A 14,208-nucleotide genomic window follows, 5' to 3' on the forward strand; every position below is an offset into this window, starting at 1 on the left:
GTAAGAAAAGCAGGACTCCCACAAGACCCCCATGGAGTTTTTAAATACCGTGTCCACTCACTGTCCACTCTATTAGACACACCTACCTAGTTGGTCCACCTTGTAGATGTAAAGTCAGAGACGATCACTCATCTATTGCTGCTGTTTGAGTTTGTCATCTTTTAGACCTTCATCAGTGGTCACGGGGCGCTGCCCACGGGACGCAGTTGGCTGGTTATTTTTGGTTGGTGGATTATTCTCAGTCCAGCAGTGACAGTGAGGTGTTTAAAAACATCATCCACTCATACCAGCACAACACACACTTACACACCACCACCATGTCAGTGCAATGCTGAGAATGACCCACCATCCAAATAATTCCTACTCTGTAGTGGTCCTGGGAGAGTCCTGACCATTGAAGTACAGCATGAAAAGGAAGCTAACAAAGCATGCAGAGAAACAGATGGACTACAGTCAGTAATCTACAAAGTGCTTCTATATGGTAAGTGGAGCTAATAAAATAGACAGTGAGTATAAAAACAAGGAGGTGGCTTTAATGTTATGGCTGATCGGTGTATGTTTTAACAGTGGACTCTGTGGACTTTTTTAATATATGAACTTTAGATCAGCTATTCGAAAAAAAGTTTGGACAATTATTGCTCAGCAAGTTGTTACTTTAGGCAGTCATACCTCAGCGCTTTTGTACTTTTGGCCATGGTTGCTCAGAAATTTGGTATTTTAGCAGTTTATGATTAAAAGCACAGCAGTTTGGTAGTTTGGGAAGTGAGAGCTCAGCAGTTTAGCATTTCTGGCAGTGGTTGTGCAGCAATGTGTTACTTTAGGTTAAATTTTTAGTTTGGACAGTAATAATTTGGACCCAAATCATTGTAATTTGGTGGCTTGGGCGGCAGTAGCTTAGTAGTTATACACCGATCGGGCAGAACATTATGACCACCTTCGTAGTATTGTGTTGGGCCCCATTTTGCTGCCAAAACAGCCCTGCAACTGTGGTGCACTGTGTATTCCGACACCTTTCTATCAGAACCAGCATTAACTTCTTCAGCAATCTGAGCTACAGTAGCTCGTCTGTTGGACCACACGGTCCAGCCTTCGCTCCTTACGTGCATCAATGAGCCTTGGCTGCCCATGAGCCTGTCGCCCAGTTATTTTACCACTGTTCCTTTCTTGGACCACTTTTGATGACGACTGCAAACCGGGAACACCCCACAAGAGCTGCAGTTTTGGAGATGCTCTGACTCAGTCGTCTAGCCATCACAATTTGGCCCTTGTTAAACTCGCTCAAATTCTTACGCTTGCCCATTTTTCCTGCTTCTAACACATCGACTTTGAGGATTAAATGTTCACATGCTGCCTAATATATCCCACCCACTAACAGGTGCCATGATGAAGAGATAATCAGTGTTATTCACTTGACCTGTCAGTGGTCATAATGTTACGCCTAGTCAGTGTAGTTTACTGTTAGTGACTGAAGGAATTGAACAGTTAGGAGAAGTTTGTAATATTTTCCTCAAACTCATTTCCTAAAATCCCAAAGTTGGATGTTAAATTTTTGAATGTGCAAGTTACCCATGTGATTGCCTGGCTTACAACCCAGATATATATTTTCCTCCTACCTACTGTCCCAACATACTTGATATTGGGATTGTCTTTAAGCTGCGTGACTGAAAACAAGCTAGTCATAATAGTGATACTCTATTTCTCTGGTCTATGTTGTGTTCCTTTAAATTTAACAACTAATACAGCCTGCTAGCTGAAATGAACATTTCCCCAAGTAAATGTAGAAAATAATAAATGTACATACCCTCTGAATAGTGGGACAGGGTCAGCAAACTAACACAAGAGGCTCCAGCTCCTGATCCAAATATGGTCACCCTCTTTGGATCACCCTTGAAAGCCTGGATGTTGTCCTTGATCCACCGCAATGCCTGAATCTGGTCCAATAGGCCATAATTCCCTTTGGCAGCCTGGTCGCCCGTGCTTAGGAATCCTGTTAGCACAGAAATAAGACAAAATAAATTATGATAATATAATTGCTGCATTATTAATATGAATAAATGGGCAGATGCAAAAGTCTGAATTTAATTTGAGTGTTCATGGAACATCAGTTCTACTTTAAATACTATTCTACAAACATGTTGTATATTTAACATGAGAGTAGTTGAACCCATAGCTAAGTTCAGGAACATGGGAAGTTACATCGATCAGCCATAACATTAAAACCACCTCTTTGTTTCTACACTCACTGTCCATTTTATCAGCTCCACTTACCATATAATAGCACTCTCTAGTTCTACAATTACTAACTGTAGTCCATCTGTTACTTTGCATGCTTTGCATGCCCTTTCATACTGTTATTCAATGGTCAGGACTCTCCCAGGACCACTACAGAGTATTATTTGGGTGGTGGGTCATTCTCAGCACTGCAGTGACACAGACATGCTGGTGGTGTGTTAGTGTGTGTTGTGCTGGTATGAGTGGATCAGACACAGCAGCGCTGCTGGACTTTTTAAATACCGTGTCCACTCACTGTACACTCTAGTACACACTCCTACCTAGTTGGTCCACCTTGTAGATGTAAAGTCAGAGATGATCACTCATCTATTGCTGCTGTTTGAGTTGGTCATCTTCTAGACCTTCATCAGTGGTCACAGGACGCTGCCCACGCGGCTGGATATTTTTGGTTGGTGAACTATTCAGCCCAGCAGTGACAGCACTGCTGTGACTTATCCACTCATACCAGCACAACACACACTAACACACCATCACCATGTCAGTGTGACTGCAGTGCTGAGAATGATCCACCACCCAAATAATACCTGCTCTGTAGTGGTCCTGTGGGGGTCCTGACCATTGAAGAACAGCTAAAAAAGTATGTAAAGAAACTGTGATGGACTACAGTCAGTAATTGTAGAGCTACAAAGTGCTTGTATATGGTCAGTGGAGCTGATAAAATGGACAGTGAGTGTACAAACAAGGAGGTGGTTTTAATGTTATGTCTGATCAGTGTATATGAAATGTAACTTGTATGCTTTGGTATCTTATAATTTATTAACCCAGTGGAAAATGATGAGGCTTTAGTTGTAGATCTTTAATCTGAGCAGCTGTAGAGCATCTGTAGAGGATTTATAATCAAAAAGAACATAAAGAGGAGTGTCATAGAATTAATAGCATTCTATGAATGCTTTGTTTTAGCTTAGGTCACAGCTATTTTTAAAGTCACATTAAAAAAGCTCATAAATTTTGTTTATATATGTCTATTCCTTTGCAGTTCCTGGAACCGAGAATACAATGCCTTAAAAAGTAATCATGCCCATCCCATTTTAGCAAAAATAAAAATTTTACTAGGAACTTTATTTGATTTTTGACTTTCATTTTCACAAGAGTCCAAAAATATTAAAGAAGATGGAATCAATCCACAAAGTTGAATCAGTTCATCTGGACACAAGTTTGTTGTAGAGATACGTTTCATCACTCATCCAAGTGACTTCTTCAGTCTGAGTTGGTGGTGAATAACCCCAACCTCATATGCAGACGATTTGCATGACGACTGATCACCGCCCATTGCATAACAATGAAACCGATGATCAGGTCCATATGCGAATTACAATGACCATTAATTCCAATGGCCATGAGTACATCTCTCACCATCTTACAATGCTGTAATAGGAGCTATACACCAACCATATGTTAAAGGTACACATGGCCATTGTAATTAATGGTCATTGTGATTTGCATATGGACCTGATCATTGTTACGCAATGGGCGGTGATCAGTCGTCATGCAAATCGTCTGCATATAAGGTTGGGGTATTCACCACCAGCTAAGACTGAAGAAGTCACTTGGATGAGTGGCGAACTTTTGTCCTGATGAACTGATTCAACTTTGTGGATTTGTGTACCTGGATTATTGAGTATGCATCAAGAGAAGATATAATCTTCTTAAAATATTACGTAGTATTAATAAATAAAAATAAAAATATAAGGATTTATTCCCCTGGTTGATACCTGGTTGAACCACATTTTGAATGAATTACAGTCAGCAGTCTTATCTGGATAAGTCTGAATTAATCTTGCGGATCATTTCTGTGATGTACAGCGTTTATAAAGACTTGCTACAGATGGCTGATGGAGTTCAAATCTGGTATTTTAATGGCACCTACGCACATCAACACTCGAGTCTTAGCATACCACAGGGCATTACAAGCAAATTATTTATTTATTTATTTAATGATTTTTTGTTTCCAGTAAGGGCTTCTTTCTTTTTACTCTTTTAATACAAGATCTTTTGGTGTTAACCTTGGTTATGGTTGATCCATGAACATTGCCTTCAGTTGCAACCACTTACATTTGCAGCTCATTTAAAGTGGCAATTGGTCACCAGAGGAATATAATGAGTGTCCTAGTTTATTGGCTTATCATTAAAGAGACTGAATGATTTAATTAATATGGCTGTAGTTTTATTTTCCCTTTTTATGACAGACTAAGCCTCAATCCCTGGCTTGTTTTAAATGTTCTTTCAACTTCATTTTTATAGGTTTTGTGAAGAGTTCTTGTTCATACTGATAGACCTCACATAGAAGTTGGTAAGTTGTTTTTGTGTAGTAAATAAAAACTGATCTACAGATTTCTCATACAGCTGAGCCGAGTTGAAAAGGATATGAATACCTTTAAAATCATTCTATTATTTAAAGCAAATCATTAAAGTTCATATAACATCAATAAATCTGGTAACGAATCTGGCATTTTGAAAGAAAGACTGTGTGTGTGCTTGAATGGGTTAATAGATTATCCAAAAATGAATATTGCATTATTTACAATGTACATTTTAAGATATATAAAAAAATATATAAAATATAAAAAAGTGATTAGGGGATGAATAATATATAAACAAAATCAGTTAACAAAATAATAATAATAATAATAATAATAATAAAAGAATAATAAAAATAAAAAATAATAATAATAATTAAAAATAAAATAAATAAATAAAAAAGGTCAATTTCCTGTTATACATAAGCATTTTTTTGCTTATGTATTAAATACTTATAGTTGTTAAATCCTTATGTGGTTGCTTGAGATGTGGCTGGGAGTCTAAAGTACAGAGATAAGCAACATGTCTGTCATTAAGCAGCTGTAGCCTAGTGGTTAAGGTACTGGACTAGTAATTACACAGTTGCTGGTTCAAGCCCTACCTCTGCCAGGTTGCAACTGTTGGGCCCTTGAGCAAGGCCCTTTACCCTCAATTGCTTAGATTGTATACTGTCACAGTACTGTAAGTCGCTTTGGATAAAAGCGTCTGCTAAATGCCGAAAATGTAAATGTAAATTAAGCTGTAAACAGATTAGAAACAACAGTTAGCACAGAATGGAGGTTACAAAGTCCAACATCCAATGTAATGTGACCAGAGCAGTATAAAGGCAGGGCCACAGCTATGTTCTTGGTTCTTTAGCTATTCCACTGCTGTAAGAATTCACGATATGATAGTGCCAATAAATTCTTCCAATCCAGTCAACTGTAATCTTTGTTACCTTATTTTCCCACAACAGGCCCTACACCAATGGTATTTAATGCTAGTCGGATTATCTTTGTGATACCACTATACACACAAGGAGGGGAAAATAATTTTTTTTAAACATCACACCACTTCCTCTTTCTTAAGACCCATCACAACAGTTAATGTCTGAAGCGATTCCTAAAACAGAACCATAATGCAAATGATCAGCACTAGGGCACTAATGGCTGCCCTAATAATCTCCAGACTATTTTAGCTCAGTGCCTGATCTCTATTTCTAGGCCCTGCCATCCTTGGAATGGGATTAAAAGGGCCCCACTTCTGAGCCGTGATGTGATTTTTGGATGCAGAGAACGCTCTGAGGTGTCATGCTGCACTGTAATAGGGTTATTTGGCGGTCTGTGCAAAGAAGGTTGGGGTTACTTCCATTTTAATTTTAGTCATTTTTAACCACTCTTTTGGAATTTGAATGCGAAAGTGTCCTATTTATTGCAGTGTTTAAAATAAGTCATTGAAATGATACAGAAAAAAAGGACAGTTTGGCAGCGACCTTTGTGAAATACTTGCTGCGAGATAAAAATGGCTCAATTATATGACTCAATTATAATTATAATGCACTCTCAGAATGACAGGATCTTTTCTTCAGATTCTGACAGGAACCTTTGCCATTCTGTGTGTCTATGAGGTATTTAATCATCCGGGTCACTGAATAGTCTCATTATACGTCCAGACAAATGGACTGGTGGTATTTAGACATACAGCAATCTGCCAAAGTATTTAGTCACCGCTTCTAACTAGTGGATTTGAATATGTCAGCCACAGCTATTGCTAACGTGTATACAATTAACCGTACAGCCAAGTATGCTTTAATGCCACCCATACACATCAATTTTCTTTATGTATGTTTAAAATTCAAGCCAGAAAACATCATTTTAGTCTTATCAAGACCACAAGCCATTGCAAGTAAATATACAATAGAAATATACAAATATATTGGCAGTAAAATGTGTACTTATAATTTAAGTCATAGCCTACCACCTTTCCAACAAGTCAGTTTATCATGTTTCTGCCTTGACAGAGCAGCCTGGTTAATCATAACTGTTAATACTGTGATGTAGAAACATCTAGAACCTACAACACCTCAGCTGCAAAGTAATATCACAATACGTTTACAAGTTCTGAAACATGTACTGCATACAAATCTCATATGCAGCCCTCACCTCTGAGTTCCAAACAGCCTCTGGATGCAACAATTGCACAAGAACTGCATCAAGAGTTTTATGGATTTGGGTTCATGATCTAGAAACCAAGTCTAAGATCATTATGTGTAATGCCAAGAAACGCATCTGGCAGTCTGAATAGTCCAATCTGGGGTTGGCGAGGTCTATAGAAAATAGTTTGCTGAGCCTGGTGTAAATGGACTTAACTGGACAACAAACACACTTTAAATGTCTGAATAAACAAGACTGCTAAATTGTTTAGGAACTATTTTCAAATAGTGCTCAGATGGTCAGATGTAATTGAATAGCAAAACAGGTGCCAATGTTAACAGTCAAGCAATTTTGAGATTCCCACTAGATTTTAATGGCTGTAGTGCATGGAAAAAGCCAACCACATTAACCTTGGTAATCACATGGACAGAGAAAGGGTTACTGAAGAGTTTTGTGGTCAGAGGAAACAAAGATTGAATTATTACACCACAATAGCAAAAGCAGGATTAGAAGAGATAAGACATAAGCATAAAAGAGATAAGCATTAAAAAAACATATGTTGCACAGCATGGTGGTGCTAGTGTTATGTTCTTGGACAATGTTGCCGTCAGTGGAATTGGTGCATTGAGATAGATTAGATTAGATTAGATTAGATTAGATTAGATTAGATAGATAGATAGATAGATAGATAGATAGATAGATAGATAGATAGATAGATAGATAGATAGATAGATACTTTATTAATCTCGATGGAAATTAAGGAGAAAATAGGCAAAATAATAGAGACAAATATGTATAATTAACTGGACAATGACCCAAAAACCTCTTAAATATGGTTTTAAAATGGCTAAAACAACGTAAAACTAAGCCCTTGGATTGATTGAATGAGTTCTGAACTCATTCCTATCAAAAATGTGGACTGTACTTAAAGTCAACACTTATTTTATTATTCGTTCCAAGTCAAAGGGTCAAATTAAGACTTTATTTTATCCTTAAAGTTGATGTGTTACAAGCAAAAGCAAGTTCGACAAGAGCCAAATTGTGATGGCTAGACGCCTGGGCCATAGCATCTCCAAAACTGCAGCTCTTGGGGGGTGTTCCCGGTCTGCAGTGGTCAGTATCTATCAAAGGTGGTCCAAGGAAAGAAACAGTGGTAAACCGGCGACAGGGTCATGGGCGGCCAAGGCTCATTGATGCACGTGTGGAGTGAAGGCTGGCCCGTGTGGTCTGATCCAACAGATGAACTACTGTAGCTCAAATTGCTGAAGAAGTTAATGCTGGTTCTGATAGAAAGGTGTCAGAATACACAGTGCATCACAGTTGCAGGGCTGTTTTGGCAGCAAAAAGGGGACCAACACAATATTAGGAAGGTGGTCATAATGTTATGCCTGATCGGTGTATAACTCAATATTATAAGTGCTTTAGGTATGTTTTTGACCCAAGATATTTTTTTAATTAAAAACTCAAGATTGCCATGACAAACACTATAGCCGGAAGTATGTGGACACCCACAGGTGTTTTAGCCACACATTGCTAACTGGTATATAAAATCAATTAAATGATATGCGTACAACTTTTTGTCCATTACCTGTACCAGCGTGACTGTTTCAGAGGCTGGCACAGAGCCCTAACCTAAACTTTTTTAAACAAATTTAGGATATATTGGAATATCATCTGTGAGCCTGCCTTAGATTAGTCCCTGACCTCAGCAAAGCTAACATTTTGAGATTTACAATGGTCCCAAGAACTTAAGACACCACACTTTCAGACCTAGTCTGTCCTGTATCCATTCCTCTTTCTAAAAGCTACAGTTTAGTACTTTTGTCTCCAGTTTTTACTAGAGTGTTCTAGAAAAAAGTACATTCGAGCTTGTTCAGGTGTTTCTCTGAATTAAAAATTCCAACCTGGATATTGCTAAGAAGAACTAGAGTCTCCTGTGTAGGGATTATACTCGGGCCCTTATTGGCGCTCCACTACCATCTCGCCAGGTCTCGCTAATCTCCGTCTGCATTAAAAGCCAAGCCGGCGGAAGCTTGCTACAGCATTTTAAGAAACTGCATCCACAAACCAGAGACGTATCAGCACTTTGAGAGAAGGCTGACGATTCAGCCCGGCCGGATGCAGCGCTAGTCTTTGGACTCTTTGCAAACAGTGTGGGGACATTATTGTCGCCAGTAATAGATGAACAACATAATTCTAAAACAAAATTTTTTCTAGATGTGTGATAGATGATGTGGTTTTTGTGTTTTTATAGTTTTTTCAGTTGATATAAAGTAAATGAAGAGGTATGAAGATAATAAAGAGTTTTTGATTTAGTACAAATAAAAAAGTGTGTGCTCTCTATCATTGGGTGTACTACAGTGTGTCTTTTCCTAAATGTCCTCTCCCTCTCAGTGTACTCCCTCGGTGATGGCCATAAAAGTATCGATCCCTAAAATGTGCTGACATGAGCGATCAGGCTAGATAAAAAAAAATGCTCACACATTACCAGTGAAAAACAATATTAATCATGCAGCATGTTTAACAACATTACTCATGCATTGAAATGATCATTATGCACAGCTGGGGATGAGGCAGCGGGAGCGATTGATTCTTTATATAATCCATGCCTCTTCCTTACCCTGTCCCCTGTGCTTTCCACTCTAAATTATACAGACTTAACTATATGAGGAACTAGACACTTCACTTTTTATCTAGAATGGACAGCAATAATTCACATTCACTCGTGAGATACATTTATGTCATGCCAGCGCTGACAGTGATTTTAATTATTTTGCTTTTAACTTCTCTGTGATTAAAGGTTTGGAAGACATATGCTATATGGGCAAAGGGAAGTGGACACCTGACCATTCCCAAACCATGCATTAATAACCATGCAATAGAGACAAGAGCTTAAAGGTAGAGGACTGCTTTTTCCCTCCTCACATGGGGCACCATTTAGTTACGAGTAAAATTTTATATGACGTATTACTGTTTAAACATCTTATTTAATTTTTAAGCTGTAATGAGGCATATATGTTCTATTATAAAGCAACATACACCACACACACACACACACACTATATATATATATATATATATATATACAGTGTACACCCCTCACATTTCTGCAAATATTTCATTATATCTTTTCATGGGACAACACTATAGACACGAAACTTGGATATAACTTAGAGTAGTCAGTGTACAGCTTGTATAGCAGTGTAGATGTACTGTCTTCTGAAAATAACTCAACACACAGCCATTAATGTCTAAATAGCTGGCAACATAAGTGAGTACACCCCACAGTGAACATGTCCAAATTGTGCCCAAATGTGTCGTTGTCCCTCCCTGGTGTCATGTGTCAAGGTCCCAGGTGTAAATGGGGAGCAGGGCTGTTAAATTTGGTGTTTTGGGTACAATTCTCTCATACTGGCCACTGGATATTCAACATGGCACCCCATGGCAAAGAACTCTCTGAGGATGTGAGAAATAGAATTGTTGCTCTCCACAAAGATGGCCTGGGCTATAAGAAGATTGCTAACACCCTGAAACTGAGCTACAGCATGGTGGCCAAGGTCATACAGCGGTTTTCCAGGACAGTTTCCACTCGGAACAGGCTTCGCCAGGGTCGACCAAAGAAGTTGAGTCCACGTGTTCGGCGTCATATCCAGAGGTTGGCTTTAAAAAATAGACACATTAGTGCTGCCAGCATTGCTGCAGAGGTTGAAGATGTGGGAGGTCAGCCTGTCAGTGCTCAGACCATACGCCGCACACTGCATCAACTCGGTCTGCATGGTCGTCATCCCAGAAGGAAGCTGACGCACAAGAAAGCCCGCAAACAGTTTGCTGAAGACAAGCAGTCCAAGAACATGGATTACTGGAATGCCCTGTGGTCTGACGAGACCAAGATAAACTTGTTTGGCTCAGATGGTGTCCAGCATGTGTGGCGGCGCCCTGGTGAGAAGTACCAAGACAACTGTATCTTGCCTACAGTCAAGCATAATGGTGGTAGCATCATGGTCTTGGGCTGCATGAGTGTTGCTGGCACTGGGGAGCTGCAGTTCATTAAGGGAAACATGAATTCCAACATGTACTATGACATTCTGAAACAGAGCATGATCCCCTCCCTTCGAAAACTGGGCCTCATGGCAGTTTTCCAACAGGATAACGACCCCAAACACAACCTCCAAGATGACAACTGCCTTGCTGAGGAAGCTGAAGGTAAAGGTGATGGACTAAACCCAATTGAGCACCTGTGGCACATCCTCAAGTGGAAGGTGGAGGAGTTCAAGGTGTCTAACATCCACCAGCTCCGTGATGTCATCATGGAGGAGTGGAAGAGGATTCCAGTAGCAACCTGTGCAGCTCTGGTGAATTCCATGCCCAGGAGGGTTAAGGCAGTGCTGGATAATAATGGTGGTCACACAAAATATTGACACTTTGGGCACAATTTGGACATGTTCACTGTGGGGTGTACTCACTTATGTTGCCAGCCATTTAGACATTAATGGCTGTGTGTTGAGTTATTTTCAGAAGACAGTAAATCTACACTGCTATACAAGTTGTACACTGACTACTCTAAGTTATATCCAAGTTTTATTTCTATAGTGTTGTCCCATGAAAAGATATAATAAAATATTTGCAGAAATGTGAGGGGTGTACTCACTTTTGTGATACACTGTATATATATATATATATATACATATATATACTGTATATAATGTATATATATATATATATATATATATATTTATATATATACAGATCAGCAATAATATTAAAACCACCTCCTTGTTTCTACACTCACTGTCCATTTTATCAGCTCCACTTACCATATGGGAGCACTTTGTAGTTCTACAATTACTGACTGTAATCCATCTGTTTCTTTATGTGTTGTGCTGGTATGAGTGGATCAGACACAGCAATGCTGATGGAGTTTTTAAACACCTCACTGTCACTGCTGGACTGAGAATAGTCCACCAACCAAAAATATATCCAGCCAACAGCACCCCGTGGGCAGCGTCCTGTGACCACTGATGGAGGTCTAGAAGATGACCAACTTAAACAGCAGCAATAGATGAGCGATCGTCTCTGACTTTACATCTACAAGGTGAAACAACTAGGTAGGAGTGTCTAATAGAGTGGACAGTGAGTGGACACGGTTTTTAAAAACTCCAGCAGCACTGCTGTGTATGATCCACTCATACCAGCACAACACACACTAACACACCATCACCATGTCAGTGTCACTGCAGTGCTGAGAATGATCCACCACCAAAATAATACCTACTCTGTGGTGGTACTGGGAGAGTCCTGATCATTGAAGAAAAGCATGCAAGGGGGCTAATTACAGTCAGTAATTGTAGAACTACAAAGTGCTTCTATATGGTAAGTGGAGTTGATAAAATGGATATATATCATATCTCTGTTAGATTATATTTGAAATAATAAATCAGCGTTATTACTAATAATTACTGTATATCATGGTATTTCTGTAAGCCTGGATCATAATGAAGTATAGTTTTAATGTCTGATAGCAATTTATACGATTAACACCTAACTTTTCTATTGATTTATTGGATCTTGGTCAAGAAAGAAAAGACATTTAATTTGTCATGCATTTGTTGGGTCTTAAGTCAAAGAAAAGGAAATATACTTAAAGTAAAACAGAAACTAATTTAAAAAGTTTTATTGTATTACAAAGCATCCTTTGTAAAATCAATATCATTAAACCACAAGTTCAGAAACGGTGCATTTGAATATGAAAGACCATTTGATGGATTTGAAGTTGAATAAGTAAAATCACAGCTACCTTTTTATTATAATCCCTAATATACATCTCCTTGCCTCTTTGTAAGTCTTATTATTTTTTAACTTTCTTTGCCATCGCTTTGGTGTTTTGCATTTGTTTCTTTGAATACTGATTACTAATTACTAAAAACTCAATCCAGTCATTAGTAGCTCTTACTCTTATCCTAAACACAGAGGAACACCTTCACTTAGATCCAAGTCTACAAAGTAATCTGGGCATTACCATCAATTTAGCCCGCAGCCCAGACAGCAAATAAACATTAAGACGTGTTACCATGCTAGACGGTACCACACTCTGGCCTGAGTAAATTCACTTTAATCCTTAATTATTGCTTGGCATTGCTGTAATAATGCCAGCCAACATGTGCTGAAGATTAAAATCCTTCCTTCGCAAAAGCACCAAAACAAAGCCGCCATCTAGTACTCTCTTGCCATTATAATGCCAACATCCGTAATCATTGTGGATTTTACTATAGATCAGCGGAAGGCTGCTTACAAGCAGATACTAAGAAAAGCATCTTCTAATTAGCCACAAAGCACGACAGGCTAATCCACAAGACAATGGATGCCTACAGCTGAAGACAAATGTTTACTTACATTTGTAAGTCATGTGTATGTCTTGAGATTTAATTTTCCTGCCACTAAATGACTAACACATTGTAAAAATGGTTGTAAATTTTCCCCCAAATTCCCAACTTTATGTCTTTATCTGTATGTCAAAATACACACATGAGTACTTAATAATTTGATTAGCAAATTCAGACAAATTGAATTAATCCTTGCAGTATTTGCCAGAGCTCACAGTTTAATTCAGTCACCTCAGTTCAAGATAGATGATGTGCTTAAGCAATTATTCAAAGTTTACAGTTGTGCTTTGGATAATACAAAGAAAATGTCACATTTGCCAACAAATAAATCAGGTAAACACAGAACAAAGCAATTTCCAAATATTTTACATTAGAGGGTGTTTCCACCTCGAAGCATAAAAGAAAAAAATTGCCATGATTTTTCGCTCGCCGACTTGTCGCCACTAGATTTGCCAGCTCGGAGGCAACTCTGCGTTCGCTCGGCTCTTGATCGCTATATCATGGTCTTGGGACTCTCTCAATTCTATCATCAGCATTTTAATGGCAAAAAATGCACTGACGACATACAGTGGATTTGGGAAGAATTCAGACCCCTTGTACACTCTATTTTGACTTTATTTTGCACAATTAAACATGGGCGGCATGGTGGCTCAGTGGGTAGCACTGTCACCTCACAGCAAGAAGGTCCTGGGTTCGATCCCTAGGTGGGGCAGTCCGGGTCCTTTCTGTGTGGAGTTTGCATGTTTTCCCCTCTGTCTGTGTGGGTTTTCTTCTGGGAGCTCTGGTTTCCTCCCACAGTCCAAAGACATGCAAGTGAGGTGAATTGGAGATACAGAATTGTCCATGACTGTGTATGACAATTAACTTGTGAACTGATAAATCTTGTGTAACAAGTAACTCCCTGTCCTGTCATGAATGTAACCAAAGTGTGTAAATAAATATTCAGTACTTTGTAGAAAAGCCTTTCAGAAGCAGTAACAGCTGCAAGTATTTTGAATACACCAGTACAAGCTCTGGACAAGTGGATTTAGGCAGTTTATCCCATTCTTTAAGCCATTTTCTTTTAAGTGCTGGCAAGCGTCTGTGAATTACCATTTTCTCGCTCC

General features: G+C 38.8%; 1 protein-coding gene across 4 annotated transcripts in view; it reads right to left on the reverse strand.

Annotated features, from left to right (window-relative positions):
- nlgn4xa (neuroligin 4 X-linked a) overlaps positions 1 to 14,208 on the reverse strand; it is a 122,485-nt gene that overhangs the window by 18,484 nt on the left and 89,793 nt on the right. For 3 of the 4 annotated variants that reach the window (XM_063009695.1, XM_063009698.1, XM_063009697.1), the window contains one exon: positions 1,802 to 1,987. In XM_063009695.1, coding sequence (XP_062865765.1) covers positions 1,802 to 1,987 — 186 coding nt within the window. Of the gene's footprint in view, positions 1 to 1,797; positions 1,988 to 14,208 lie in introns of all 4 variants that reach the window. The other variant, XM_063009696.1, reaches the window with a different exon arrangement.

The sequence above is a fragment of the Trichomycterus rosablanca genome, chromosome 15, assembly GCF_030014385.1.
Source record: "Trichomycterus rosablanca isolate fTriRos1 chromosome 15, fTriRos1.hap1, whole genome shotgun sequence".
NCBI classification, from domain to species: Eukaryota; Metazoa; Chordata; class Actinopteri; order Siluriformes; family Trichomycteridae; genus Trichomycterus; species Trichomycterus rosablanca.